Below are 26856 nucleotides of genomic sequence, written 5' to 3' on the forward strand. Positions count from 1 at the left end.
GAGGGAGTGGTCCCAGGTAATCGCTGAGAGAGAGGGAGTGGTCCCAGGTAATTCCTGAGAGGGATAGAGGGAGTGGTCCCAGGTAATCGCAGAGAGGAAGGGAGGGAGTGGTCCCAGGTAATCGCTGAGAGGGAGGGAGGGAGTGGTCTCAGGTAATCGCCGAGAGAGAGGGAGGGAGTGGTCTCAGGTAATCGCTGAGAGGGATAGAGGGAGTGGTCCCAGGTAATCGCAGAGAGGAAGGGAGGGAGTGGTCCCAGGTAATCGCTGAGAGGGAGGGAGGGAGTGGTCTCAGGTAATCGCTGAGAGGGAGGGAGGGAGTGGTCCCAGGTAATCGGAGAGAGGGAGTGGTCCCAGGTAATCGCTGATCGGGAGAGAGGGAGTGGTCCCAGGTAATCGCAGAGAGAGAGGGAGGGAGTGGTCCCAGGTAATCGCAGAGAGGGAGGGAGGGAGTGGTCCCAGGTAATCGCTGAGAGAGAGGGAGTGGTCCCAGGTAATTCCTGAGAGGGATAGAGGGAGTGGTCCCAGGTAATCGCAGAGAGGAAGGGAGGGAGTGGTCCCAGGTAATCGCTGAGAGGGAGGGAGGGAGTGGTCTCAGGTAATCGCTGAGAGGGAGGGAGGGAGTGGTCCCAGGTAATCGGAGAGAGGGAGTGGTCCCAGGTAATCGCTGATCGGGAGAGAGGGAGTGGTCCCAGGTAATCGCAGAGAGAGAGGGAAGGAGTGATCCCAGGTAATCGCTGAGAGGGAGTGGTCCCAGGTAATCGCTGAGAGGGTGTGGTCCCAGGTAATCACTGAGAAGGAGGGAGTGGTCCCAGGTAATCGCTGAGAGGGAGAGAGGGAGTGGTCCCAGGTATCGCTGAGAGGGAGTGGTCCCAGGTAATCGTTGAGGGAGGGAGTGGCCCCAGGTAATCGCTGAGAGGGAGGGAGTGGTCCCAGGTCATCCCTGAGAGGGAGTGGTCCCAGGTCATCCCTGAGAGGGAGAGAGTGAGTGGTCCCAGGTCATCCCTGAGAGGGAGAGAGTGAGTGGTCCCAGGTAATCGCTGAGAGGGAGGGAGTGGTCCCAGGTAATCGGAGAGAGGGAGTGGTCCAGGTAATCGGAGAGAGGGAGTGGTCCCAGGTAATCGCTGAGAGGGAGGGAGGGAGTGGCCCCAGGTAATTGGAGAGAGAGGGGGAGGGAGTGGTCCCAGGTAATCCCTGAGAGGGAGGGTGGGAGTGGTCCCAGGTAATTCCTGAGAGGGAGTGGTCCCAGGTAATCGCTGAGAGGGAGGGAGTGGTCCCAGGTAATCCCTGAGAGGGAGTAGTCCCAGGTAATCGCTGAGAGGGAGTGGTCCCAGATAATCGCAGAGAGGGAGGGAGGGAGTGGCCCCAGGTAATTGCTGAGAGGGAGTGGTCCCAGGTAATCGGAGAGGGGGAGTGGTCCCAGGTAATCGCTGATAGGGAGAGAGGGAGTGGTCCCAGGTAATCGCAGAGAGGGAGGGAGTGGTCCCAGGTAATCGCTGAGGGAGTGTTCCGAGGTAATCCCTGAGAGGGAGGGAGTGGTCCCAGGTAATCCCTCAGAGGGAGAGAGGGAGTGGTCCCAGGTAATCGCTGAGAGGGAGTGGTCCCAGGTAATCGCGGAGAGAGAGGGAGGGAGGGAGTGGTCCCAGGTAATCACTGAGAAGGAGGGAGTGGCCCCAGGTAATCCCTGAGAGGGAGTGGTCCCAGGTAATCGCTGAGAGGGAGGGAGGGAGTGGTCCCAGGTATCGCTCAGAGGGAGTGGTCCCAGGTAATCGCTGAGGGAGGGAGTGGTCCCAGGTAATCGCTGAGGGAGGGAGTGGTCCCAGGTAATCGCTGAGAGGGAGGGAGGGAGTGGCCCCAGGTAATCGCTGAGAGGGAGGGAGGGAGTGGTCCCAGGTAATCGCTGAGAGGGAGGGAGGGAGTGGTCCCAGGTAATCGCAGAGAGGGAGGGAGGGAGTGGTCCAGGTAATCGCAGAGAGAGAGGGAGGGAGTGGTCCCAGGTAATCGCTGAGAGGGAGGGAGGGAGTGGTCTCAGGTAATCGCTGAGAGGGAGGGAGGGAGTGGTCCCAGGTAATCGGAGAGAGGGAGTGGTCCCAGGTAATCGCTGATCGGGAGAGAGGGAGTGGTCCCAGGTAATCGCAGAGAGAGAGGGAGGGAGTGATCCCAGGTAATCGCTGAGAGGGAGTGGTCCCAGGGAATCCCTGAGAGGGAGGGAGTGGTCCCAGGTAATTCCTGAGAGGGAGTGGTCCCAGGTAATTCCTGAGAGGGAGTGGTCCCAGGTAATCGCTGAGAGGGTGTGGTCCCAGGTAATCACTGAGAAGGAGGGAGTGGTCCCAGGTAATCGCCGAGAGGGAGAGAGGGAGTGGTCCCAGGTATCGCTGAGAGGGAGTGGTCCCAGGTAATCGTTGAGGGAGGGAGTGGCCCCAGGTAATCGCTGAGAGGGAGGGAGTGGTCCCAGGTCATCCCTGAGAGGGAGTGGTCCCAGCTAATCGCAGAGAGGGAGTGGTCCCAGGTCATCCCTGAGAGGGAGAGAGTGAGTGGTCCCAGGTCATCCCTGAGAGGGAGAGAGTGAGTGGTCCCAGGTCATCCCTGAGAGGGAGAGAGTGAGTGGTCCCAGGTAATCGCTGAGAGGGAGGGAGTGGTCCCAGGTAATCGGAGAGAGGGAGTGGTCCAGGTAATCGGAGAGAGGGAGTGGTCCCAGGTAATCGCTGAGAGGGAGTGGTCCCAGGTAATCGCTGAGAGGGAGGGAGGGAGTGGCCCCAGGTAATTGGAGAGAGAGGGGGAGGGAGTGGTCCCAGGTAATCCCTGAGAGGGAGGGTGGGAGTGGTCCCAGGTAATCGCAGAGTGGGAGTGGTCCCAGGTAATTCCTGAGAGGGAGTGGTCCCAGGTAATCGCTGAGAGGGAGGGAGTGGTCCCAGGTAATCGCTGAGATGGAGTGGTCCCAGATAATCGCAGAGAGGGAGGGAGTGGTCCCAGGTAATCGGAGAGGGGGAGTGGTCCCAGGTAATCGCTGATAGGGAGAGAGGGAGTGGTCCCAGGTAATCGCAGAGAGGGAGGGAGTGGTCCCACGTAATCGCTGAGAGGGAGTGGTCCCAGGTAATCGCGGAGAGAGAGGGAGGGAGGGAGTGGTCCCAGGTAATCACTGAGAAGGAGGGAGTGGTCCCAGGTAATCCCTGAGAGGGAGTGGTCCCAGGTAATCGCTGAGAGGGAGAGAGGGAGTGGTCCCAGGTAATCGCTGAGAGGGAGGGAGGGAGTGGTCCCAGGTAATCGCAGAGAGGGAGTGGTCCCAGGTAATCGCTGAGGGAGGGAGTGGTCCCAGGTAATCGCTGAGGGAGGGAGTAGTCCCAGGTAATCGCAGAGAGAGAGGGAGGGAGTGGTCCCAGGTAATCGCTGAGAGGGAGCGAGGGAGTGGTCCCAGGTAATCGCTGAGAGGGAGGGAGGGAGTGGTCCAGGTAATCGGAGAGAGGGAGTGGTCCCAGGTAATCGCTGAGAGGGAGTGGTCCCAGGTAATCGCAGGGAGAGAGGGAGTGGACCCAGGTAATCGCAGAGAGGGAGGGAGGGAGTGGTCCCAGGTAATCGCTGAGAGGGAGGGAGGGTGTGGTCCCAGGTAATCGCTGAGAGGGAGGGTGTGGTCCCAGGTAATCGCTGAGAGGGAGGGAGGGAGTGGTGCCAGGTAATCGCTGAGAGGGAGAGGGAGTGGTCCCAGGTAATCCCTGAGAGGGAGGGAGGGAGTGGTCCCAGGTAATCGCTGAGAGGGAGGGAGGGAGTGGTCCCAGGTAATCGCTGAGAGGGAGGGAGGGAGTGGTCCCAGGTAATCGCTGAGAGGGAGGGAGGGTGTGGTCCCAGGTAATCGCTGGGAGGGAGGGAGTGGTCCCATGTAATCGCAGAGAGGGAGGGAGTGGCCCCAGGTAATGGCTGAGACGGAGTGGCCCCAGGTAATCGCTGAGAGGGAGGGAGGGAGTGGCCCCAGGTAATCGCTGAGAGGGAGGGAGTCGTCCCAGGTCATCCCTGAGAGGGAGAGAGGGAGTGGTCCCAGGTAATCGCAGAGAGAGAGGGAGGGAGTGGTCCCAGGTAATCGCTGAGAGGGAGCGAGGGAGTGGTCCCAGGTAATCGCTGAGAGGGAGGGAGGGAGTGGTCCAGGTAATCGGAGAGAGGGAGTGGTCCCAGGTAATCGCTGAGAGGGAGTGGTCCCAGGTAATCGCAGGGAGGGAGGGAGTGGTCCCAGGTAATCGGAGAGAGGGAGTGGTCCCAGGTAATCGCTGATAGGGAGAGAGGGAGTAGTCCCAGGTAATCGCTGAGAGGGAGTGGTCCCAGGTAATCCCTGAGAGGGAGGGAGTGGTCCCAGGTAATCCGTGAGAGGGAGGGAGTGGTCCCAGGTAACACGTGAGAGGGAGTGAGGGAGTGGTCCCAGGTAATCCGTGAGAGGGAGTGAGGGAGTGGTCCCAGGTAATCCGTGAGAGGGAGTGAGGGAGTGGTCCCAGGTAATCGCAGAGAGGGAGGGAGGGAGTTGTCCCAGGTAATCGGAGAGAGGGAGTGGTCCCAGGTAATCGCTGATAGGGAGAGAGGGAGTGGTCCCAGGTAATCGCAGAGAGGGAGGGAGTGGTCCCAGGTAATCGCTGAGATGGAGTGTTCCCAGATAATCCCTGAGAGGGAGGGAGTGGTCCAGGTAATCCCTGAGAGGGAGAGAGGGAGTGGTCCCAGGTAATCGCTGAGAGGGAGAGAGGGAGTTGTCCCAGGTAATCGCTGAGAGGGAGGGAGTGGTCCCAGTTAATCCCTGAGAGGGAGGGAGGGAGTGGTCCCAGGTATCGCTGAGAGGGAGTGGTCCCAGGTAATCGCAGAGAGAGAGGGAGGGACTGGTCCCAGGTAATCGCAGAGAGAGAGAGGGAGGGAGTGGTCCCAGGTAATCACTGAGAAGGAGGGAGTGGTCCCAGGTAATCGCTGAGAGGGAGAGAGGGAGTGGTCCTCGGTAATCACTGAGAGGGAGGGAGTGGTCCCAGGTAATCCCTGAGGGAGAGAGGGAGCGGTCCCAGGTAATCGCTGAGAGGGAGGGAGTGGTCCCAGGTCATCCCTGAGAGGGAGAGAGGGAGTGGTCCCAGGTAATCGCAGAGAGGGAGTGGTCCCAGGTAATCGCAGAGAGGGAGTGGTCCCAGGTCATCGCTGAGATGGAGTGGTCCCAGGTCATCCCTGAGAGGGAGAGAGGGAGTGGTCCCAGGTAATCGCAGTGAGGGAGTGGTCCCAGGTAATCGGAGGGAGTGGTCCAGGTAATCGGAGAGAGGGAGTGGTCCCAGGTAATCGCTGAGAGGGAGTGGTCCCAGGTAATTGCAGAGAGAGAGGGAGGGAGTGGTCCCAGGTAATCGCTGAGAGGGAGGGAGTGGTCCCAGGTAATCCCTGAGAGGTAGAGATGGAGTGGTCCCAGGTAATCGCAGAGAGAGAGGGAGGGAGTGGTCCCAGGTAATTCCTGAGAGGGAGTGGTCCCAGGTAATTCCTGAGAGGGAGTGGTCCCAGGTAATTCCTGAGAGGGAGTGGTCCCAGGTAATCGCTGAGAGGGAGGGAGTGGTCCCAGGTAATCCCTGAGAGGGAGTAGTCCCAGGTAATCGCTGAGAGGGAGAGAGGGAGTGGTCACAGGTAATCGCTGAAAGGGAGTGAGGGAGTGGTCCCAGGTAATCGCAGAGCGGGAGGGAGGGAGTGGTCCCAGGGAATCGCGGAGAGAGAGGGAGTGGTCCCAGGTAATCGCTGAGGGAGGGAGGGAGGGAGTGGTCTCAGGTAATCGCTGAGAGAGAGGGAGGGAGTGGTCCCAGGTAATCGGAGAGAGGGAGGGAGGGAGTGGTCCCAGGTAATCGCTGAGAGGGAGGGAGGGAGGGAGTGGTCCCAGGTAATCGGAGAGAGGGAGGGAGGGAGGGAGTGGTCCCAGGTAATCGCTGAGAGGGAGGGAGGGAGTGGTCCCAGGTAATCGCAGAGAGAGGGTGGGAGTGGTCCCAGGTAATCCCTGAGAGGGAGGGAGTGGTCCCAGGTAATCCCTGAGAGGGAGTGAGGGAGTGGTCTCAGGTAATCGCGGAGAGAGAGGGAGGGAGGGAGTGGTCCCAGGTAATCACTGAGAAGGAGGGAGTGGACCCATGTAATCGCTGAGAGAGAGAGAGGGAGTGGTCCCAGATATAGCTGAGAGGGAGTGGTCCCAGCTCATCGCTGAGGGAGGGAGTAGTCCCAGATAATCGCTGAGAGGGAGGGAGGGAGTGGTCCCAGGTAATCGGAGAGAGGGAGTGGTCCCAGGTCATCCCTGAGAGGGAGAGAGTGAGTGGTCCCAGGTCATCCCTGAGAGGGAGAGGTCCCAGGTAATCGCTGAGAGGGAGGGAGTGGTCCCAGGTCATCCCTGAGAGGGAGTGGTCCCAGGTAATGGCAGAGAGGGAGTGGTCCCAGGTCATCCCTGAGAGGGAGAGAGTGAGTGGTCCCAGGTCATCCCTGAGAGGGAGAGAGTGAGTGGTCCCAGGTAATCGCTGAGAGGGAGGGAGTGGTCCCAGGTAATCGGAGAGAGGGAGTGGTCCAGGTAATCGGAGAGAGGGAGTGGTCCCAGGTAATCGCTGAGAGGGAGTGGTGCCAGGTAATCGCTGAGAGGGAGGGAGTGAGTGGCCCCAGGTAATTGGAGAGAGAGGGGGAGGGAGTGGTCCCAGGTAATCCCTGAGAGGGAGGTTGGGAGTGGTCCCAGGTAATCGCAGAGTGGGAGTGGTCCCAGGTAATTCCTGAGAGGGAGTGGTCCCAGGTAATCGCTGAGAGGAAGGGAGTGGTCCCAGGTAATCCCTGAGAGGGAGTAGTCCCAGGTAATCGCTGAGAGGGAGAGAGGGAGTGGTCCCAGGTAATCGCTGTGAGGGAGTGGTCCCAGATAATCGCAGAGAGGGAGGGAGTGGTCCCAGGTAATCGGAGAGAGGGAGTGGTCCCAGGTAATCGCTGATAGGGAGAGAGGGAGTGGTCCCAGGTAATCTCAGAGAGGGAGGGAGTGGTCCCAGGTAATCGCTGAGGGAGTGTTCCCAGGTAATCCCTGAGAGGGAGGGAGTGGTTCCAGGTAATCCGTGAGAGGGAGGGAGTGGTCCCAGGTAATCCCTGAGAGGGAGTAGTCCCAGGTAATCGCTGAGAGGGTGGGAGGGAGTGGTCCCAGGTAATCGGAGAGAGGGAATGGTCCCAGGTAATTCCTGAGAGGGAGTGGTCCCAGGTAATCGCTGAGAGGGAGGGAGTGGTCCCAGGTAATCCCTGAGAGGGAGTAGTCCCAGGTAATCCCTGAGAGGGAGTAGACCCAGGTAATCGCTGAGAGGGAGAGAGGGAGTGGTCCCAGGTAATCCCTGAGAGGGAGTGGTCCCAGGTAATTCCTGAGAGGGTGTGGTCCCAGGTAATCCCTGAGAGGGAGTAGTCCCAGGTAATCCCTGAGAGGGAGTAGTCCCAGGTAATCGCTGTGAGGGAGTGGTCCCAGGTAATCGCTGTGAGGGAGTGGTCCCAGATAATCGCAGAGAGGGAGGGAGTGGTCCCAGGTAATCGGAGAGAGGGAGTGGTCCCAGGTAATCGCTGATAGGGAGAGAGGGAGTGGTCCCAGGTAATCGCAGAGAGGGAGGGAGTGGTCCCAGGTAATCGCTGAGGGAGTGTTCCCAGGTAATCCCTGAGAGGGAGGGAGTGGTCCCAGGTAATCGGAGAGAGGGAGTGGTCCCAGGTAATCGCTGATAGGGAGAGAGGGAGTGGTCCCAGGTAATCGCTGAGAGGGAGTGGTCCCAGGTAATCCCTGAGAGGGAGGGAGTGGTCCCAGGTAATCCGTGAGAGGGAGGGAGGGAGTGGTCCCAGGTAATCGCAGAGTGGGAGTGGTCCCAGGTAATTCCTGAGAGGGAGTGGTTCCAGGTAATCGCTGAGAGAGAGGGAGTGGTCCCAGGTAATCCCTGAGAGGGAGTAGTCCCAGGTAATCGCTGAGAGGGAGAGAGGGAGTGGTCCCAGGTAATCGCTGAGAGGGAGTGAGGGAGTGGTCCCAGGTAATTGCAGAGAGGGTGGGAGGGAGTGGTCCCAGGTAATCGCAGAGAGGGTGGGAGGGAGTGGTCCCAGGTAATCGGAGAGAGGGAATGGTCCCAGGTAATCGCTGAGAGGGAGTGGTCCCAGGTAATCGTTGAGGGAGGGAGTGGCCCCAGGTAATCGCTGAGAGGGAGGGAGTGGTCCCAGGTCATCCCTGAGAGGGAGTGGTCCCAGGTAATCGCTGAGAGGGAGGGAGTGGTCCCAGGTAATCCCTGAGAGGGAGTAGTCCCAGGTAATCGCTGAGAGGGAGAGAGGGAGTGGTCCCAGGTAATCGCTGTGAGGGAGTGGTCCCAGATAATCGCAGGGAGGGAGGGAGTGGTCCCAGGTAATCGGAGAGAGGGAGTGGTCCCAGGTAATCGCTGATAGGGAGAGAGGGAGTGGTCCCAGGTAATCTCAGAGAGGGAGGGAGTGGTCCCAGGTAATCGCTGAGGGAGTGTTCCCAGGTAATCCCTGAGAGGGAGGGAGTGGTCCCAGGTAATCCGTGAGAGGGAGGGAGTGGTCCCAGGTAATCGCAGAGTGGGAGTGGTCCCAGGTAATTGCTGAGAGGGAGTGGTTCCAGGTAATCGCTGAGAGGGAGGGAGTGGTCCCAGGTAATCCCTGAGAGGGAGTAGTCCCAGGTAATCGCTGAGAGGGAGTGAGGGAGTGGTCCCAGGTAATCGCAGAGAGGGTGGGAGGGAGTGGTCCCAGGTAATCGGAGAGAGGGAATGGTCCCAGGTAATTCCTGAGAGGGAGTGGTCCCAGGTAATCGCTGAGAGGGAGGGAGTGGTCCCAGGTAATCCCTGAGAGGGAGTGGTCCCAGGTAATCCCTGAGAGGGAGTAGTCCCAGGTAATCCCTGAGAGGGAGTAGTCCCAGGTAATCGCTGAGAGGGAGAGAGGGAGTGGTCCCAGGTAATCCCTGAGAGGGAGTGGTCCCACGTAATTCCTGAGAGGGAGTGGTCCCAGGTAATCCCTGAGAGGGAGTAGTCCCAGGTAATCCCTGAGAGGGAGTAGTCCCAGGTAATCGCTGAGAGGGAGAGAGGGAGTGGTCCCAGGTAATCGCTGTGAGGGAGTGGTCCCAGATAATCGCAGAGAGGGAGGGAGTGGTCCCAGGTAATCGGAGAGAGGGAGTGGTCCCAGGTAATCGCTGATAGGGAGAGAGGGAGTGGTCCCAGGTAATCGCAGAGAGGGAGGGAGTGGTCCCAGGTAATCGCTGAGGGAGTGTTCCCAGGTAATCCCTGAGAGGGAGGGAGTGGTCCCAGGTAATCGGAGAGAGGGAGTGGTCCCAGGTAATCGCTGATAGGGAGAGAGGGAGTGGTCCCAGGTAATCGCTGAGAGGGAGTGGTCCCGGGTAATCCCTGAGAGGGAGGGAGTGGTCCCAGGTAATCCGTGAGAGGGAGGGAGGGAGTGGTCCCAGGTAATCGCAGAGTGGGAGTGGTCCCAGGTAATTCCTGAGAGGGAGTGGTTCCAGGTAATCGCTGAGAGAGAGGGAGTGGTCCCAGGTAATCCCTGAGAGGGAGTGGTCCCAGGTAATCGCTGAGAGGGAGTGAGGGAGTGGTCCCAGGTAATTGCAGAGAGGGTGGGAGGGAGTGGTCCCAGGTAATCGCAGAGAGGGTGGGAGGGAGTGGTCCCAGGTAATCGGAGAGAGGGAATGGTCCCAGGTAATCGCTGAGAGGGAGTGGTCCCAGGTAATCGTTGAGGGAGGGAGTGGCCCCAGGTAATCGCTGAGAGGGAGGGAGTGGTCCCAGGTCATCCCTGAGAGGGAGTGGTCCCAGGTAATCGCAGAGAGGGAGTGGTCCCGGGTCATCCCAGAGAGGGAGAGAGTGAGTGGTCCCAGGTCATCCCTGAGAGGGAGAGGTCCCAGGTAATCGCTGAGAGGGAGGGAGTGGTCCCAGGTCATCCCTGAGAGGGAGTGGTCCCAGGTAATGGCAGAGAGGGAGTGGTCCCAGGTCATCCCTGAGAGGGAGAGAGTGAGTGGTCCCAGGTCATCCCTGAGAGGGAGAGAGTGAGTGGTCCCAGGTAATCGCTGAGAGGGAGGGAGTGGTCCCAGGTAATCGGAGAGAGGGAGTGGTCCAGGTAATCGGAGAGAGGGAGTGGTCCCAGGTAATCGCTGAGAGGGAGTGGTCCCAGGTAATCGCTGAGAGGGAGGGAGGGAGTGGCCCCAGGTAATTGGAGAGAGAGGGGGAGGGAGTGGTCCCAGGTAATCCCTGAGAGGGAGGGTGGGAGTGGTCCCAGGTAGTCGCAGAGTGGGAGTGGTCCCAGGTAATTCCTGAGAGGGAGTGGTCCCAGGTAATCGCTGAGAGGGAGGGAGTGGTCCCAGGTAATCCCTGAGAGGGAGTAGTCCCAGGTAATCGCTGAGAGGGAGAGAGGGAGTGGTCCCAGGTAATCGCTGTGAGGGAGTGGTCCCAGATAATCGCAGAGAGGGAGGGAGTGGTCCCAGGTAATCGGAGAGAGGGAGTGGTCCCAGGTAATCGCTGATAGGGAGAGAGGGAGTGGTCCCAGGTAATCGCTGAGAGGGAGTGGTCCCAGGTAATCGCTGAGGGAGTGTTCCCAGGTAATCCCTGAGAGGGAGGGAGTGGTCCCAGGTAATCCCTGAGAGGGAGAGAGGGAGTGGCCCCAGGTAATCGCTGAGAGGGAGTGGTCCCAGGTAATCGCGGAGAGAGAGGGAGGGAGGGAGTGGTCCCAGGTAATCCCTGAGCGGGAGGGAGGGAGTGGTCCCAGGTATCGCTGAGATGGAGTGGTCCCAGGTAATCGCTGAAGGAGGGAGTGGTCCCAGGTATCGCTGAGAGGGAGGGAGGGAGTGGTCCCCTGGTAATCGCAGAGAGGGAGAGAGGGAGCGGCCCCAGGTAATCGCAGAGAGGGAGGGAGGGAGTGGCCCCAGGTAATCGCTGTGAGGGAGTGGTCCCAGGTAATCGCAGAGAGGGAGGGAGGGAGTGGTCCCAGGTAATCCCTGTGAGGGAGGGAGGGAGTGGTCCCAGGTAATTCCTGAGAGGGAGTGGTCCCAGGTAATCGCTGAGAGGGAGGGAGTGGTCCCAGGTAATCCCTGAGAGGGAGCAGTCCCAGGTAATCCCTGAGAGGGAGTAGTCCCAGGTAATCGCTGAGAGGGAGTGGTCCCAGGTCATCGCAGAGAGGGAGGGAGGGAGTGGTCCCAGGTAATCGCTGAGAGAGAGGGAGTGGTCCCAGGTAATTCCTGAGAGGGATAGAGGGAGTGGTCCCAGGTAATCGCAGAGAGTAAGGGACGGAGTGGTCCCAGGTAATCGCTGAGAGGGAGGGAGGGAGTGGTCTCAGGTAATCGCTGAGAGGGAGGGAGGGAGTGGTCCCAGGTAATCGCAGAGAGGGAGGGAGGGAGTGGTCCCAGGTAATCGCTGAGAGAGAGGGAGTGGTCCCAGGTAATTCCTGAGAGGGATAGAGGGAGTGGTCCCAGGTAATCGCAGAGAGGAAGGGAGGGAGTGGTCCCAGGTAATCGCTGAGAGGGAGGGAGGGAGTGGTCTCAGGTAATCGCTGAGAGGGAGGGAGGGAGTGGTCCCAGGTAATCGGAGAGAGGGAGTGGTCCCAGGTAATCGCTGATCGGGAGAGAGGGAGTGGTCCCAGGTAATCCCTGAGAGGGAGGGAGTGGTCCCAGGTAATCCCTGAGAGGGAGAGAGGGAGTGGCCCCAGGTAATCGCTGAGAGGGAGTGGTCCCAGGTAATCGCGGAGAGAGAGGGAGGGAGGGAGTGGTCCCAGGTAATCCCTGAGCGGGAGGGAGGGAGTGGTCCCAGGTAATCGGAGAGAGGGAGTGGTCCCAGGTAATCGCTGATCGGGAGAGAGGGAGTGGTCCCAGGTAATCGCAGAGAGAGAGGGAGGGAGTGATCCCAGGTAATCGCTGAGAGGGAGTGGTCCCAGGTAATCGCTGAGAGGGTGTGGTCCCATGTAATCACTGAGAAGGAGGGAGTGGTCCCAGATAATCGCTGAGAGGGAGAGAGGGAGTGGTCCCAGGTATCGCTGAGAGGGAGTGGTCCCAGGTAATCGTTGAGGGAGGGAGTGGCCCCAGGTAATCGCTGAGAGGGAGGGAGTGGTCCCAGGTCATCCCTGAGAGGGAGTGGTCCCAGGTCATCCCTGAGAGGGAGAGAGTGAGTGGTCCCAGGTCATCCCTGAGAGGGAGAGAGTGAGTGGTCCCAGGTCATCCCTGAGAGGGAGAGAGTGAGTGGTCCCAGGTAATCGCTGAGAGGGAGGGAGTGGTCCCAGGTAATCGGAGAGAGGGAGTGGTCCAGGTAATCGGAGAGAGGGAGTGGTCCCAGGTAATCGCTGAGAGGGAGTGGTCCCAGGTAATCGCTGAGAGGGAGGGAGGGATTGGCCCCAGGTAATTGGAGAGAGAGGGGGAGGGAGTGGTCCCAGGTAATCCCTGAGAGGGAGGGTGGGAGTGGTCCCAGGTAATTCCTGAGAGGGAGTGGTCCCAGGTAATCGCTGAGAGGGAGGGAGTAGTCCCAGGTAATCGCTGAGAGGGAGTGGTCCCAGATAATCGCAGAGAGGGAGGGAGGGAGTGGCCCCAGGTAATTGCTGAGAGGGAGTGGTCCCAGGTAATCGGAGAGGGGGAGTGGTCCCAGGTAATCGCTGATAGGGAGAGAGGGAGTGGTCCCAGGTAATCGCAGAGAGGGAGGGAGTGGTCCCAGGTAATCCCTGAGGGAGTGTTCCCAGGTAATCCCTGAGAGGGAGGGAATGGTCCCAGGTAATCCCTGAGAGGGAGAGAGGGAGTGGTCCCAGGTAATCGCTGAGAGGGAGTGGTCCCAGGTAATCGCGGAGAGAGAGGGAGGGAGGGAGTGGTCCCAGGTAATCACTGAGAAGGAGGGAGTGGCCCCAGGTAATCCCTGAGAGGGAGTGGTCCCAGGTAATCGCTGAGAGGGAGGGAGGGAGTGGTCCCAGGTATCGCTGAGAGGGAGTGGTCCCAGGTAATCGCTGAGGGAGGGAGTGGTCCCAGGTAATCGCTGAGGGAGGGAGTGGTCCCAGGTAATCGCTGAGAGGGAGGGAGGGAGTGGCCCCAGGTAATCGCTGAGAGGGAGGGAGGGAGTGGTCCCAGGTAATCGCTGAGATGGAGGGAGGGAGTGGTCCCAGGTAATCGCAGAGAGAGAGGGAGGGAGGGAGTGGTCCAGGTAATCGCAGAGAGAGAGGGAGGGAGTGGTCCCAGGTAATCGCTGAGAGGGAGGGAGGGAGTGGTCTCAGGTAATTGCTGAGAGGGAGGGAGGGAGTGGTCCCAGGTAATCGGAGAGAGGGAGTGGTCCCAGGTAATCGCTGATCGGGAGAGAGGGAGTGGTCCCAGGTAATCGCAGAGAGAGAGGGAGGGAGTGATCCCAGGTAATCGCTGAGAGGGAGTGGTCCCAGGTAATCCCTGAGAGGGAGGGAGTGGTCCCAGGTAATTCCTGAGAGGGAGTGGTCCCAGGTAATCGCTGAGAGGGTGTGGTCCCAGGTAATCACTGAGAAGGAGGGAGTGGTCCCAGGTAATCGCCGAGAGGGAGAGAGGGAGTGGTCCCAGGTATCGCTGAGAGGGAGTGGTCCCAGGTAATCGTTGAGGGAGGGAGTGGCCCCAGGTAATCGCTGAGAGGGAGGGAGTGGTCCCAGGTCATCCCTGAGAGGGAGTGGTCCCAGGTAATCGCAGAGAGGGAGTGGTCCCAGGTCATCCCTGAGAGGGAGAGAGTGAGTGGTCCCAGGTCATCCCTGAGAGGGAGAGAGTGAGTGGTCCCAGGTCATCCCTGAGAGGGAGAGAGTGAGTGGTCCCAGGTCATCCCTGAGAGGGAGGGAATGGTCCCAGGTAATCGGAGAGAGGGAGTGGTTCAGGTAATCGGAGAGAGGGAGTGGTCCCAGGTAATCGCTGAGAGCGAGTGGTCCCAGGTAATCGCTGAGAGGGAGGGAGGGAGTGGCCCCAGGTAATTGGAGAGAGAGGGGGAGGGAGTGGTCCCAGGTAATCCCTGAGAGGGAGGGTGGGAGTGGTCCCAGGTAATCGCAGAGTGGGAGTGGTCCCAGGTAATTCCTGAGAGGGAGTGGTCCCAGGTAATCGCTGAGAGGGAGGGAGTGGTCCCAGGTAATCGCTGAGAGGGAGTGGTCCCAGATAATCGCAGAGAGGAAGGGAGTGGTCCCAGGGAATCGGAGAGGGGGAGTGGTCCCAGGTAATCGCTGATAGGGAGAGAGGGAGTGGTCCCAGGTAATCGCAGAGAGGGAGGGAGTGGTCCCAGGTAATCGCTGAGAGGGAGTGGTCCCAGGTAATCGCGGAGAGAGAGGGAGGGAGGGAGTGGTCCCAGGTAATCACTGAGAAGGAGGGAGTGGTCCCAGGTAATCCCTGAGAGGGAGTGGTCCCAGGTAATCGCTGAGAGGGAGAGAGGGAGTGGTCCCAGGTAATCGCTGAGAGGGAGGGAGGGAGTGGTCCCAGGTAATCGCAGAGAGGGAGTGGTCCCAGGTCATCGCTGAGGGAGGGAGTGGTCCCAGGTAATCGCTGAGGGAGGGAGTGGTCCCAGGTAATCGCTGAGAGGGAGGGAGCGAGTGGCCCCAGGTAATCGCTGAGAGGGAGAGAGGGAGTGGTCCCAGGTAATCGCTGAGAGGGAGGGAGGGAGTAGTCCCAGGTAATCGCAGAGAGGGAGGGAGGGTGTGGTCCCAGGTAATCGCTGAGAGGGAGGGAGGGAGTGGTGCCAGGTAATCGCTGAGAGGGAGTGGTCCCAGGTAATCGCAGAGAGGGAGGGAGGGAGTGGTCCCAGGTAATCGCTGAGAGGGAGGGAGGGTGTGGTCCCAGGTAATCGCTGAGAGGGAGGGAGGGAGTGGTGCCAGGTAATCGCTGAGAGGGAGAGGGAGTGGTCCCAGGTAATCCCTGAGAGGGAGGGAGGGAGTGGTCCCAGGTAATCGCTGAGAGGGAGGGAGGGAGTGGTCCCAGGTAATCGCTGAGAGGGAGGGAGGGAGTGGTCCCAGGTAATCGCTGAGAGGGAGGGAGGGTGTGGTCCCAGGTAATCGCTGAGAGGGAGGGAGGGAGTGGTCCCATGTAATCGCAGAGAGGGAGGGAGTGGCCCCAGGTAATGGCTGAGAGGGAGTGGCCCCAGGTAATCGCTGAGAGGGAGGGAGGGAGTGGCCCCAGGTAATCGCTGAGAGGGAGGGAGTGGTCCCAGGTCATCCCTGAGAGGGAGAAAGGGAGTGGTCCCAGGTAATCGCAGAGAGAGAGGGAGGGAGTGGTCCCAGGTAATCGCTGAGAGGGAGCGAGGGAGTGGTCCCAGGTAATCGCTGAGAGGGAGGGAGGGAGTGGTCCAGGTAATCGGAGAGAGGGAGTGGTCCCAGGTAATCGCTGAGAGGGAGTGGTCCCAGGTAATCGCAGGGAGGGAGGGAGTGGTCCCAGGTAATCGGAGAGAGGGAGTGGTCCCAGGTAATCGCTGATAGGGAGAGAGGGAGTGGTCCCAGGTAATCGCAGAGAAAGAGGGAGGGAGTAGTCCCAGGTAATCGCTGAGAGGGAGTGGTCCCAGGTAATCCCTGAGAGGGAGGGAGTGGTCCCAGGTAATCCGTGAGAGGGAGGGAGTGGTCCCAGGTAATCCGTGAGAGGGAGTGAGGGAGTGGTCCCAGGTAATCCGTGAGAGGGAGTGAGGGAGTGGTCCCAGGTAATCCGTGAGAGGGAGTGAGGGAGTGGTCCCAGGTAATCGCAGAGAGGGAGGGAGGGAGTGGTCCCAGGTAATCGGAGAGAGGGAGTGGTCCCAGGTAATCGCTGATAGGGAGAGAGGGAGTGGTCCCAGGTAATCGCAGAGAGGGAGGGAGTGGTCCCAGGTAATCGCTGAGAGGGAGTGTTCCCAGGTAATCCCTGAGAGGGAGGGAGTGGTCCCAGGTAATCCCTGAGAGGGAGAGAGGGAGTGGTACCAGGTAATCGCTGAGAGGGAGAGAGGGAGTTGCCCCAGGTAATCGCCGAGGGAGGGAGTGGTCCCAGGTAATCCCTGAGAGGGTGGGAGGGAGTGGTCCCAGGTATCGCTGAGAGGGAGTGGTCCCAGGTAATCGCTGAGAGGGAGGGAGTGGCCCCAGGTAATTGGAGAGAGGGAGAGAGGGAGTGGTCCCAGGTATCGCTGAGAGGGAGTGGTCCCAGGTAATCGGAGAGAGGGAGTGGTCCAGGTAATCGGAGAGAGGGAGTGGTCCCAGGTAATCGCTGAGAGGGAGTGGTCCCAGGTAATCGCTGAGAGGGAGGGAGGGAGTGGCCCCAGGTAATTGGAGAGAGAGGGGGAGGGAGTGGTCCCAGGTAATCCCTGAGAGGGAGGGTGGGAGTGGTCCCAGGTAATTCCTGAGAGGGAGTGGTCCCAGGTAATCGCTGAGAGGGAGGGAGTGGTCCCAGGTAATCCCTGAGAGGGAGTAGTCCCAGGTAATTGCTGAGAGGGAGTGGTCCCAGATAATCGCAGAGAGGGAGTGGCCCCAGGTAATTGCTGAGAGGGAGTGGTCCCAGGTAATCGGAGAGGGGGAGTGGTCCCAGGTAATCGCTGATAGGGAGAGAGGGAGTGGTCCCAGGTAATCGCAGAGAGGGAGGGAGTGGTCCCAGGTAATCGCTGAGGGAGTGTTCCCAGGTAATCCCTGAGAGGGAGGGAGTGGTCCCAGGTAATCCCTGAGAGGGAGAGAGGGAGTGGTCCCAGGTAATCGCTGAGAGGGAGTGGTCCCAGGTAATCGCGGAGAGAGAGGGAGGGAGGGAGTGGTCCCAGGTAATCACTGAGAAGGAGGGAGTGGCCCCAGGTAATCCCTGAGAGGGAGTGGTCCCAGGTAATCGCTGAGAGGGAGGGAGGGAGTGGTCCCAGGTATCGCTGAGAGGGAGTGGTCCCAGGTAATCGCTGAGGGAGGGAGTAGTCCCAGGTAATCGCTGAGGGAGGGAGTGGTCCCAGGTAATCGCCGAGAGGGAGGGAGGGAGTGGCCCCAGGTAATCGCCGAGAGGGAGGGAGGGAGTGGTCCCAGGTAATCGCTGAGAGGGAGGGAGGGAGTGGTCCCAGGTAATCGCAGAGAGGGAGGGAGGGAGTGGTCCAGGTAATCGCAGAGAGAGAGGGAGGGAGTGGTCCCAGGTAATCGCTGAGAGGGAGGGAGGGAGTGGTCTCAGGTAATCGCTGAGAGGGAGGGAGGGAGTGGTCCCAGGTAATCGGAGAGAGGGAGTGGTCCCAGGTAATCGCTGATCGGGAGAGAGGGAGTGGTCCCAGGTAATCGCAGAGAGAGAGGGAGGGAGTGATCCCAGGTAATCGCTGAGAGGGAGTGGTCCCAGGTAATCCCTGAGAGGGAGGGAGTGGTCCCAGGTAATTCCTGAGAGGGAGTGGTCCCAGGTAATTCCTGAGAGGGAGTGGTCCCAGGTAATCGCTGAGAGGGTGTGGTCCCAGGTAATCACTGAGAAGGAGGGAGTGGTCCCAGGTAATCGCCGAGAGGGAGAGAGGGAGTGGTCCCAGGTATCGCTGAGAGGGAGTGGTCCCAGGTAATCGTTGAGGGAGGGAGTGGCCCCAGGTAATCGCTGAGAGGGAGGGAGTGGTCCCAGGTCATCCCTGAGAGGGAGTGGTCCCAGGTAATCGCAGAGAGGGAGTGGTCCCAGGTCATCCCTGAGAGGGAGAGAGTGAGTGGTCCCAGGTCATCCCTGAGAGGGAGAGAGTGAGTGGTCCCAGGTCATCCCTGAGAGGGAGAGAGTGAGTGGTCCCAGGTGATCGCTGAGAGGGAGGGAGTGGTCCCAGGTAATCGCTGAGAGGGAGTGGTCCCAGGTAATCGCTGAGAGGGAGGGAGTGGTCCCAGGTAATCCCTGAGAGGGAGTAGTCCCAGGTAATCGCTGAGAGGGAGTGGTCCCAGATAATCGCAGAGAGGGAGGGAGGGAGTGGCCCCAGGTAATTGCTGAGAGGGAGTGGTCCCAGGTAATCGGAGAGGGGGAGTAGTCCCAGGTAATCGCTGATAGGGAGAGAGGGAGTGGTCCCAGGTAATCGCAGAGAGGGAGGGAGTGGTCCCAGGTAATCGCTGAGGGAGTGTTCCCAGGTAATCCCTGAGAGGGAGGGAGTGGTCCCAGGTAATCCCTGAGAGGGAGAGAGGGAGTGGTCCCAGGTAATCGCTGAGAGGGAGTGGTCCCAGGTAATCGCGGAGAGAGAGGGAGGGAGGCAGTGGTCCCAGGTAATCACTGAGAAGGAGGGAGTGGCCCCAGGTAATCCCTGAGAGGGAGTGGTCCCAGGTAATCGCTGAGAGGGAGGGAGTGAGTGGTCCCAGGTATCGCTGAGAGGGAGTGGTCCCAGGTAATCGCTGAGGGAGGGAGTGGTCCCAGGTAATCGCTGAGGGAGGGAGTGGTCCCAGGTAATCGCTGAGAGGGAGGGAGGGAGTGGTCCCAGGTAATCGCTGAGAGGGAGGGAGGGTGTGGTCCCAGGTAATCGCTGAGAGGGAGGGAGGGAGTGGTGCCAGGTAATCGCTGAGAGGGAGAGGGAGTGGTCCCAGATAATCCCTGAGAGGGAGGGAGGGAGTGGTCCCAGGTAATCGCTGAGAGGGAGGGAGGGAGTGGTCCCAGGTAATCGCTGAGAGGGAGGGAGGGAGTAGTCCCAGGTAATCGCAGAGATGGAGGGAGGGAGTGGTCCCAGGTAATCGCTGAGAGGGAGGGAGGGTGTGGTCCCAGGTAATCGCTGAGAGGGAGGGAGGGAGTGGTGCCAGGTAATCGCTGAGAGGGAGAGGGAGTGGTCCCAGGTAATCGCTGAGAGGGAGGGAGGGAGTGGTGCCAGGTAATCGCTGAGAGGGAGAGGGAGTGGTCCCAGGTAATCCCTGAGAGGGAGGGAGGGAGTGGTCCCAGGTAATCCCTGAGAGGGAGGGAGGGAGTGGTCCCAGGTAATCGCTGAGAGGGAGGGAGGGTGTGGTCCCAGGTAATCGCTGAGAGGGAGGGAGGGAGTGGTCCCATGTAATCGCAGAGAGGGAGGGAGTGGCCCCAGGTAATGGCTGAGAGGGAGGGAGTGGTCCCAGGTAATCCCTGAGAGGAAGGGAGGGAGTGGTCCCAGGTAATCCCTGAGAGGGAGAGAGGGAGTGGTCCCAGATAATCGCAGGGAGGGAGTGGTCCCATGTAATCGCAGAGAGGGAGGGAGTGGTCCCAGGTAATCGCAGAGAGGGAGGGAGGGAGGGAGTGGTCCCAGGTAATCGCTGAGAGGGAGGGAGGGAGTGGTCCCAGATAATCGCTGAGAGGGAGGGAGTGGTCCCAGGTAATCCCTGAGAGGGAGTGGTCCCAGGTAATCGCAGAGAGGGAGGGAGTGGTCCCAGGTAATCGCTGAGAGGGAGGGAGGGAGTGGTCCCAGGTAATCCCTGAGAGGGAGAGAGGGAGTGGTCCCAGGTAATCCCTGAGAGGGAGTAGTCCCAGGTAATCGCAGGGAGGAAGGGAGTGGTCCCAGGTAATCCCTGAGAGGGAGAGAGGGAGTGGTCCCAGGTAATCCCTGAGAGGGAGAGAGGGAGTGGTCCCAGATAATCGCAGGAAGGGAGTGGTCCCAGGTAATCCCTAAGAGGGAGGGAGTGGTCCCAGGTAATCACTGAGAAGGAGGGAGTGGTCCCAGGTAATCGCTGAGAGAGAGGGAGTGGTCCCAGGTATCGCTGAGAGGGAGTGGTCCCAGGTAATCGCTGAGAGAGGGAGTAGTCCCAGATAATCGCTGAGAGGGAGGGAGGGAGTGGTCCCAGGTAATCGGAGAGAGGGGGTGGTCCCAGGTAATCGCTGAGAGGGAGTGGTCCCAGGTAATCGCTGAGAGGGAGGGAGTGGTCCCAGGTAATCGGAGAGAGGGAGTGGTCCCAGGTAATCGGAGAGAGGGAGTGGTCCCAGGTAATCGCAGAGAGGGAGTGGTCCCAGGTAATCGCAGAGAGGGGGAGGAAGTAGTCCCAGGTAATCGCTGAGAGGGAGTGGTCCCAGGTAATCCCTGAGAGGGAGGGAGTGGTCCCAGGTAATCCGTGAGAGGGAGGGAGGGAGTGGTCCCAGGTAATCGCAGAGAGGGAGGGAGTGACCCCAGGTAATCGCTGAGAGGGAGTGAGGGAGTGGTCCCAGGTAATCGCTGAGAGGGAGAGAGGGAGTGGTCCCAGGTAATCGCTGAGAGGGAGGGAGGGAGTGGTCCCAGATAATCGCTGAGAGGGAGGGAGTGGTCCCAGGTAATCCCTGAGGGAGAGACGGAGTGGTCCCAGGTAATCGCTGAGAGGGAGGGAGTGACCCCAGGTAATCGCTGGGAGGGAGGGAGTGGTCCCAGGTAATCGCTGAGAGGGAGAGAGGGAGTGATCCCAGATAATCGCTGAGAGGGAGGGAGTGGTCCCAGGTAATCGCTGAGAGGGAGGGAGGGAGTGGTCCCAGATAATCGCTGAGAGGGAGGGAGTGGTCCCAGGTAATCGCTGAGGGGGAGGGAGTGGTCCCAGGTAATCGCAGAGAGGGAGGGAGTGGTCCCAGATAATCGCAGAGAGGGAGGGAGTGGTCCCAGATAATCGCTGAGAGGGAGGGAGTGGTCCCAGGTAATCGCTGAGGGGGAGGGAGTGGTCCCAGGTAATCGCAGAGAGGGAGGGAGTGGTCCCAGATAATCCCTGAGGGGGAGGGAGGGAGTGGTCCCAGGTAATCCCTGAGGGAGGGAGTGGTCCCAGGTAATCGCAGATAGGGAAGGGAGGGAGTGGTCCCTGAAACCCGACCTAGGCCCACTCCCCCGCCCTATCACCATAATACCGTTGGACATTAAGAGGCAATTTATCACGGCCAATCCACCTAACCTGCACATATTGGTTCTGAGAGGGGAAACCGGAGCATCCGGAGGAAACCCACGCACGGGGAGAACGTGCAAACTCCGCTGTCACAAGGCTGGGATTGAACCCGGGTACCTGGCACTGAGAAAGCAGTGCTAACTAATGTGCCACCCTGGTCAGGACAAGGCCATGATAAAAGCAAAAGTTCTATTTTCACGTGAGTCACGAGTCCAGAATGAAGTGTCCAGTGGCTAATGCCTTCAGAGGTTAGCAGGCTCAAACTGTTGTAGGGTAATCCATCTTTCCAGAAGTGAGGACCTTTCCGATGGGAGAAGGCACAGCGAGATGAGTTAGTCTTATAGGCACCGATACAGGGGTTCCGATGTTCCTGGAGTACACATTGTAGATGAAGGCCCAGCGATAGCACAATTGCTTCACCGCTCCAGGGTCCCAGGTTCGATTCCGGCTTGGGTCACTGTCTGTGCGGAGTCTGCACATCCTCCCCGTGTCTGCGTGGGTTTCCTCCGGGTGCTCCGGTTTCCTCCCACAGTCCAAAGATGTGCAGGTTAGGTGGATTGGCCATGATAAATTGCCCTTAGTGTCCAAAATTGCCCTTAGTGTTGGGTGGGGTTACTTGGTTATGGGGATAGGGTGGAGGTGTTGACCTTGGGTAGGGTGCTCGTTCCAAGAGCCGGTGTAGACTCGATGGGCCAAATGGCCTCCTTCTGCACCGTAAATTCTATGATAATCTACGATAATCCCTCTATGCCCTCCCTGCCCATGTAACTGTCTAACTTTTTTAAAGGAAAAAATTGTACCCGCCTCTACCACTGCCTCTGGCAGCCCGTTCCAGATGCTCACCACCCTCTGTGTGAAAGTATTTCCCCTCTGGTCTCTTTTGTATCTCTCCCCTCTCACCTTAAACCTATGCCCACTAGTTCTAGACTCCTCTACCTTTGGGAAAAGATGTTGACTATCTACCTTATCTATGCCCCTCATTATTTTATAGACCTCAATAAGATCACCGCCAAGCCTCCTACGCTCCAGGGAAACAAGTCCCAGCCCATCCAGCCTCTCCTTATAACTCAAACCATCAGGTCCTGGTAGCATCCTCGTAAATCTCTTCTCATTCTTTCTAGGTTAATAATATCCTTCCTATAATAGGGTGACCAGAACTGAACACAGTATTCCAAGTGTGGCCTTACCAATGTTTTGTACAACTTCAGCAAGACGTCCCAACTCCTGTATTCAATGTTCTGACCAATGAAACCAAGCATGCCGAATGCCTTCTTCACCACCCTGTCCACCTGCGACTCCACCTCCAAGGAGCTATGAACCTGTACCCCTAGATCTCTTTGTTCTGTAACTCTCCCAACTTCCTACCATTAACTGAGTGGGTCCTGACATGATTTGATCGACCAAAATGCATCACCTCACATTTATCCAAATTAAACTCCATCTGCCATTCATCGGCCCACTGGCCCAATTGATCAAGATCCTGTTGAAATCTTATATAACCTTCACTATCCACTATGACACCCATCTTGGTGTCATCTGCAAACTTACTAACCATACCTCCTATATTCTCATCCAAATCATTAATATATAACATAGAACATTACAGCGCAGTACAGGCCCTTCGGCCCTCGATGTTGCGCCGACCTGTGAAACCACTCGAGTCCATCTGCACTATTCCCTTATCGTCCATATGTCTATCCAATGACCATTTGAATGCCCTTAGCGTTGGCGAGTCCACTACTGTTGCAGGCAGGGCATTCCACACCCTTACTACTCTCTGAGTAAAGAACCTACCTCTGACATCTGTCCTGTATCTATCTCCCCTCAATTTAAAGCTATGTCCCCTCGTGCTAGACATCACCATCCGAGGAAAAAGGCTCTCACTGTCCACCCTATAAATAACAGTGGACCCAGCACTGATCCCTGAGGCAAACAACCCTCTGCAACTTTGTCTTCTGTCGTCAAGCCAATTTTGTATCCAATTGGCCATCTCACCCTGGATTCCATGAGATTTGCAACAACCTACCTTGCGATACCTTGCCAAAGGCCTTGCTGAAGTCCATGTAGACATCGTCAACGGCACTGTCCTCATCTACCTTCTTGGTTATTCCTTCAAAAAATGCAATCAAATTCGTGAGACATGGTTTTCCACTCAACTTTCCCTAATTAGCCCTTGCCTGTCTAAATGCCTGTCAATCCTGTTTCTCAGACTACCTCCTCACATCTTGCGTACCTCTCTGAAGAGATGGTTGAAGGTACATTTGATTGAAGTATTTAAAATAATGAGCAGTCTTGACAAAGTGGTTGGGGTAAAGAAGTTCCCATTCATGTAAGGATTGAGAATGTAAGGAAACCGATTAAAGGTAATCAGCAAAATAAGCAATGGTGATGAGGGAAAGCATTTCCAGTTAGTGGTTTGGGTGTGGAATGCACTGCCCAAGTGTTTTGGTGAAGGCAGGTTCAAACGAGGCGCTTGAGGGAATTGAATTATTACCTGATGAGGAAGAATATGCAGGACCAAAGGAAGAAGGCAGGGGAGTGGTAACTAAGCAAATTGTTCCTCCTGCACATGTTTTCTGTGTCCATATCAATGGGTGGCACAGTGGTTAGCACTGTAGCTTTACAGCGGCAGGAACCCGGGTTCGATTCCCATCTTGGGTCACTATCTGTGCTGCACGCTCTCCCTGAGTCTGTGTGGGTTTCCTCCAGGTGCTCCGGTTTCCTCCCACAAGTCCTGAAAGACGTGCTGTTAGGTAATTTAGACATTCTGAATTCTCCCTCTGTGACCCGAACAGGTGCCGGAATGTGGCGACTCGGGGCTTTTCACAGTAACTTCATTGCAGTGTTAATGTAAGTCTACTTGTGACAGTGATAAAGATTATTATAATTTCTTCTCCAGTCCTTGTTTTTGTCTTTCTCTTGCAGAGCATGTGGAATTGGTGAAGAGGACCATGGCTGCAATCAAGATCCCCAGCCTGGGGGTCCCATCCTGGGCTCAAGAGATCTCTGATGAACAGTGGCAGTCTGTTGTTCGACAAACAATAGAAACCAGACGGTCAACAGTGGCAGTGAAGGAGGCGGGGCAGCAATGACCCCGGTTCCATTCTGCAAATTCTCCTGCAACAAGCCAGATGGCTGGAAACGGTCCTCATTCTCTAGGGCCACAGTCCTTTCCAGCTTTTTGTGTTTGTTGTTGAGCCCATTCCTGACTTGTTCCGATCGTTCACTTATCACTTGATCACTTCCCCAATCAGAAGCTAACCAGCCTTGTGCAGGGCCTGCTGTCTCTCCTTGGCCCAAGACCAGATCTGTGTCTGAGTTGAGGTTGAGAATTTGCCAGACTGGAGGATGTAAACTGAATCACCCAGACCAATGAACGAGTATGTAATCCATCCACTGCTGGAAGTTCCACTGGCAAAGACAACCTGGCTATGATCATTCTGCAGGTGTTCACTTTGCCATCTCCTTGCCTTATGATAATGAAGAACAAGTTATAAGTGGCGGTGAATTATAAAGACGATTGGATCTAACTGAGTGATAGAGGCACTGTGTTCTTCCTGGCTTTGGGGTGCCCTGTTCCCAGGTTGTTTTTCCTGGCTTCAGGCTGCTAAGTGGCAGCTATCACAGGGCAGTCCAGCAGGAATCTTATTTAAATTCCGACTGAGAAAAATTAACCAATCCCAGTTAACCTGGTCAACCACTACCTCCTCAAATTAGGTTAATCCCACACCCTGCTCTTTGTACTGTGCTAATCCTGCCATTTTATACATTAACAGTTTAAACTGCTGTTTGGGGCAAGTTCACATTGACTTCACAGCTCTCAAGGGAGACGAGCAGTTTCTGAACATTTTTGATAGTGGCTTTGCATCTTTGAGCTCAGACCTATTGCAGCTTGGTGGGATGAAAGTGTCCGTGTCGTGAGGCTGGCTAACCGGAGCATAGTAACACCTGAAATTGGAAATCTGAGACACATCACAGGATAGCTGGTGTGGGAAAATTATAATTGTCACACTGATGATAATCTGTCCGGGACTTATTTTACCCGCTATGGCTCATTTGGCTGGATGGTTGGTTTGTGACACGGAGCGATGCCAACAGCATAGGTTAATTTCTTGTACTGGCTGTGGTGATTCATACATAAAGGCCTTCTCACCCATACTCCTTGCCTGTGGTATGGTGACCCTCAGGTTAAATCATTACCAGTCAGCACTCTGAGAGAGCAGCCTATGCTCCTCTGGGACTGTGGCGGCATTTACTCTGTATCAGTCAGTGCTGTACCTATCCTGGGAATATTTGATAGGGACCGGTTAGAGGGAGTTTTACTCTGTATTGAACCCAGTGCTGTACCTAACCTGGGAATATTTGATAGGGACCGGTTAGAGGGAGTTTTACTCTGTATTGAACCCAGTGCTGTACCTATCCTGGGAATATTTGATAGGGACCGGTTAGAGGGAGCTTTACTCTGTATTGAACCCAGTGCTGTACCTATCCTGGGAATATTTGATAGGGACCGGTTAGAGGGAGCTTTACTCTGTATTGAACCCAGTGCTGTACCTATCCTGGGAATATTTGCAGCCGACACTTGTGTTTCATTGTTAACATTCCTCACTGTTGAGCTTAATTAACCCTGTTTGTCACGATGGGCAGTAAATGTTGCCAGCAGCCCCCTGCTTGTGCCTGTAGGTCAATCTTCAAACCCGGCTGCTGCTGCGATGTTGTTTCTGGTCTGACCGAGAAGTTTGGGCCCCGATGATAAAGGTTCAGAATCAAAAGAGCATTTTTTTGTGTCCCTGCTCCATACTTAACCGTAATTCTGAATGGTTGTAATGCCAGCTCATTTAGCATGCTGTGATTTCTTGGTGTTTGTGCCAAACTTCACCTGTCTGTATTTATCTGCTCTGTAAATCCAAAAACATTAAAACCATATATTCAGAAGGCCGTCACTTGGTGAGCTACCATCACCATACATGTGGTGTGATGCCCAGTTTTCTGTTTTGTCTGACAATGTAAACAGCTATGGTATCTGTCTCCAAGCTGTTCTTGGTAGGTTAGATAAACATGGTTTGTATTCTCAAGTATGTAATTAGTGAGTACAGGAACGAGCGTCAGTTTATTTCCCCATGAACTCAAAGATGTAGAGGCTGATTTTGACATCCACTTTGCTCGCAAGAATTTGTTTTAAATTTCCAAGGGTCAATTTTAGTGTGGCCAATCCACCTACCCTGCACATCTTTGGGTGGTGGGGGTGAGAATGTGCAAACTCCACACGGACAGTGACCCAGAGCCGGGATTGAACCTGGGCCCTCGGTGCCGAGGTAGCAGTCCACTGTGCTGCCTGCTTGCAAGATGGACTGGGGATGATTTTCATTTTGGCTGGCAGCAGAGAGTGCAAATCCTAAATCTGAAGCATACTTTCTCTCCTACCATAACTGTTCTTGTGTTTGATTCACTCCTTTACTTTACTTTCCCATTGATTTCCTTTCCTTTCTGAGAAGAGGGATGGTGAGAGCAGTGTTGAAGCTAATCCTGGGCTTCTGGCTGTTTGCAGTACCTCCTCCTTTAACAAACTAGCCTGACTGCATTCAGGGAAAAAAAACTTGTTTTGAGACCCATTTTATTTGTTCTGTACATACATGAACATCTGTACAAAATGACAGTTCAATACTATGTAATACTCTACCTAAAATAAAGTACAACATATGTACAAATATTAACTGTGAGCAGCTTAATAGTGTCAGTCAGAAAATTGAGACATTTTACTTTTGGGAATCTCTTCTCTTCAACCCCCCCCCCCCCCCCACCCCCCGCCATCATCACATACCAATTGCAGTAGGGTTGAGAAAGTTAGCAGAGTCCAATGTCACTACAGCTCCCTGGGAGACCCTCAGTTACTCATTTAGCTTGTCAACCCATTGCCTCTAGTTTTGAGGTTGCTTAATTCCATAATTGAAAAAAAATTCCATATATAAAACTCCATGATCAGGTGTTGATGATTCATTGCACAGAATTGACCCCTTTCAGTGAGTTCAAGATGAGGACGATTGGGCAAGTTTAAAACAGTGCCTATGTGCTGCAAAATGGAAACTGCTACATTTCCATCGACTTGACCATTCAGGCAGACCGCATTGGCACATTCCAGGCAATGGTTAAAGGCCTCCGTCAGATGTGAAATCA

General features: G+C 56.9%; 1 protein-coding gene across 1 annotated transcript in view; it reads left to right on the forward strand.

Annotated features, from left to right (window-relative positions):
• mea1 (male-enhanced antigen 1) overlaps positions 1-26392 on the forward strand; it is a 110186-nt gene extending 83794 nt beyond the window's left edge. The window contains exon 3 of the mRNA XM_072500312.1: positions 23608-26392. Within this exon, the coding sequence (XP_072356413.1) occupies positions 23608-23774 (167 nt within the window). The 3' untranslated portion in view covers positions 23775-26392. The remainder of the gene's footprint in view (positions 1-23607) is intronic.
• The last annotated feature ends 464 nt before the right edge of the window (positions 26393-26856 follow it).

Source organism: Scyliorhinus torazame, chromosome 4, assembly GCF_047496885.1.
Source record: "Scyliorhinus torazame isolate Kashiwa2021f chromosome 4, sScyTor2.1, whole genome shotgun sequence".
Taxonomy (NCBI): domain Eukaryota; kingdom Metazoa; phylum Chordata; class Chondrichthyes; order Carcharhiniformes; family Scyliorhinidae; genus Scyliorhinus; species Scyliorhinus torazame.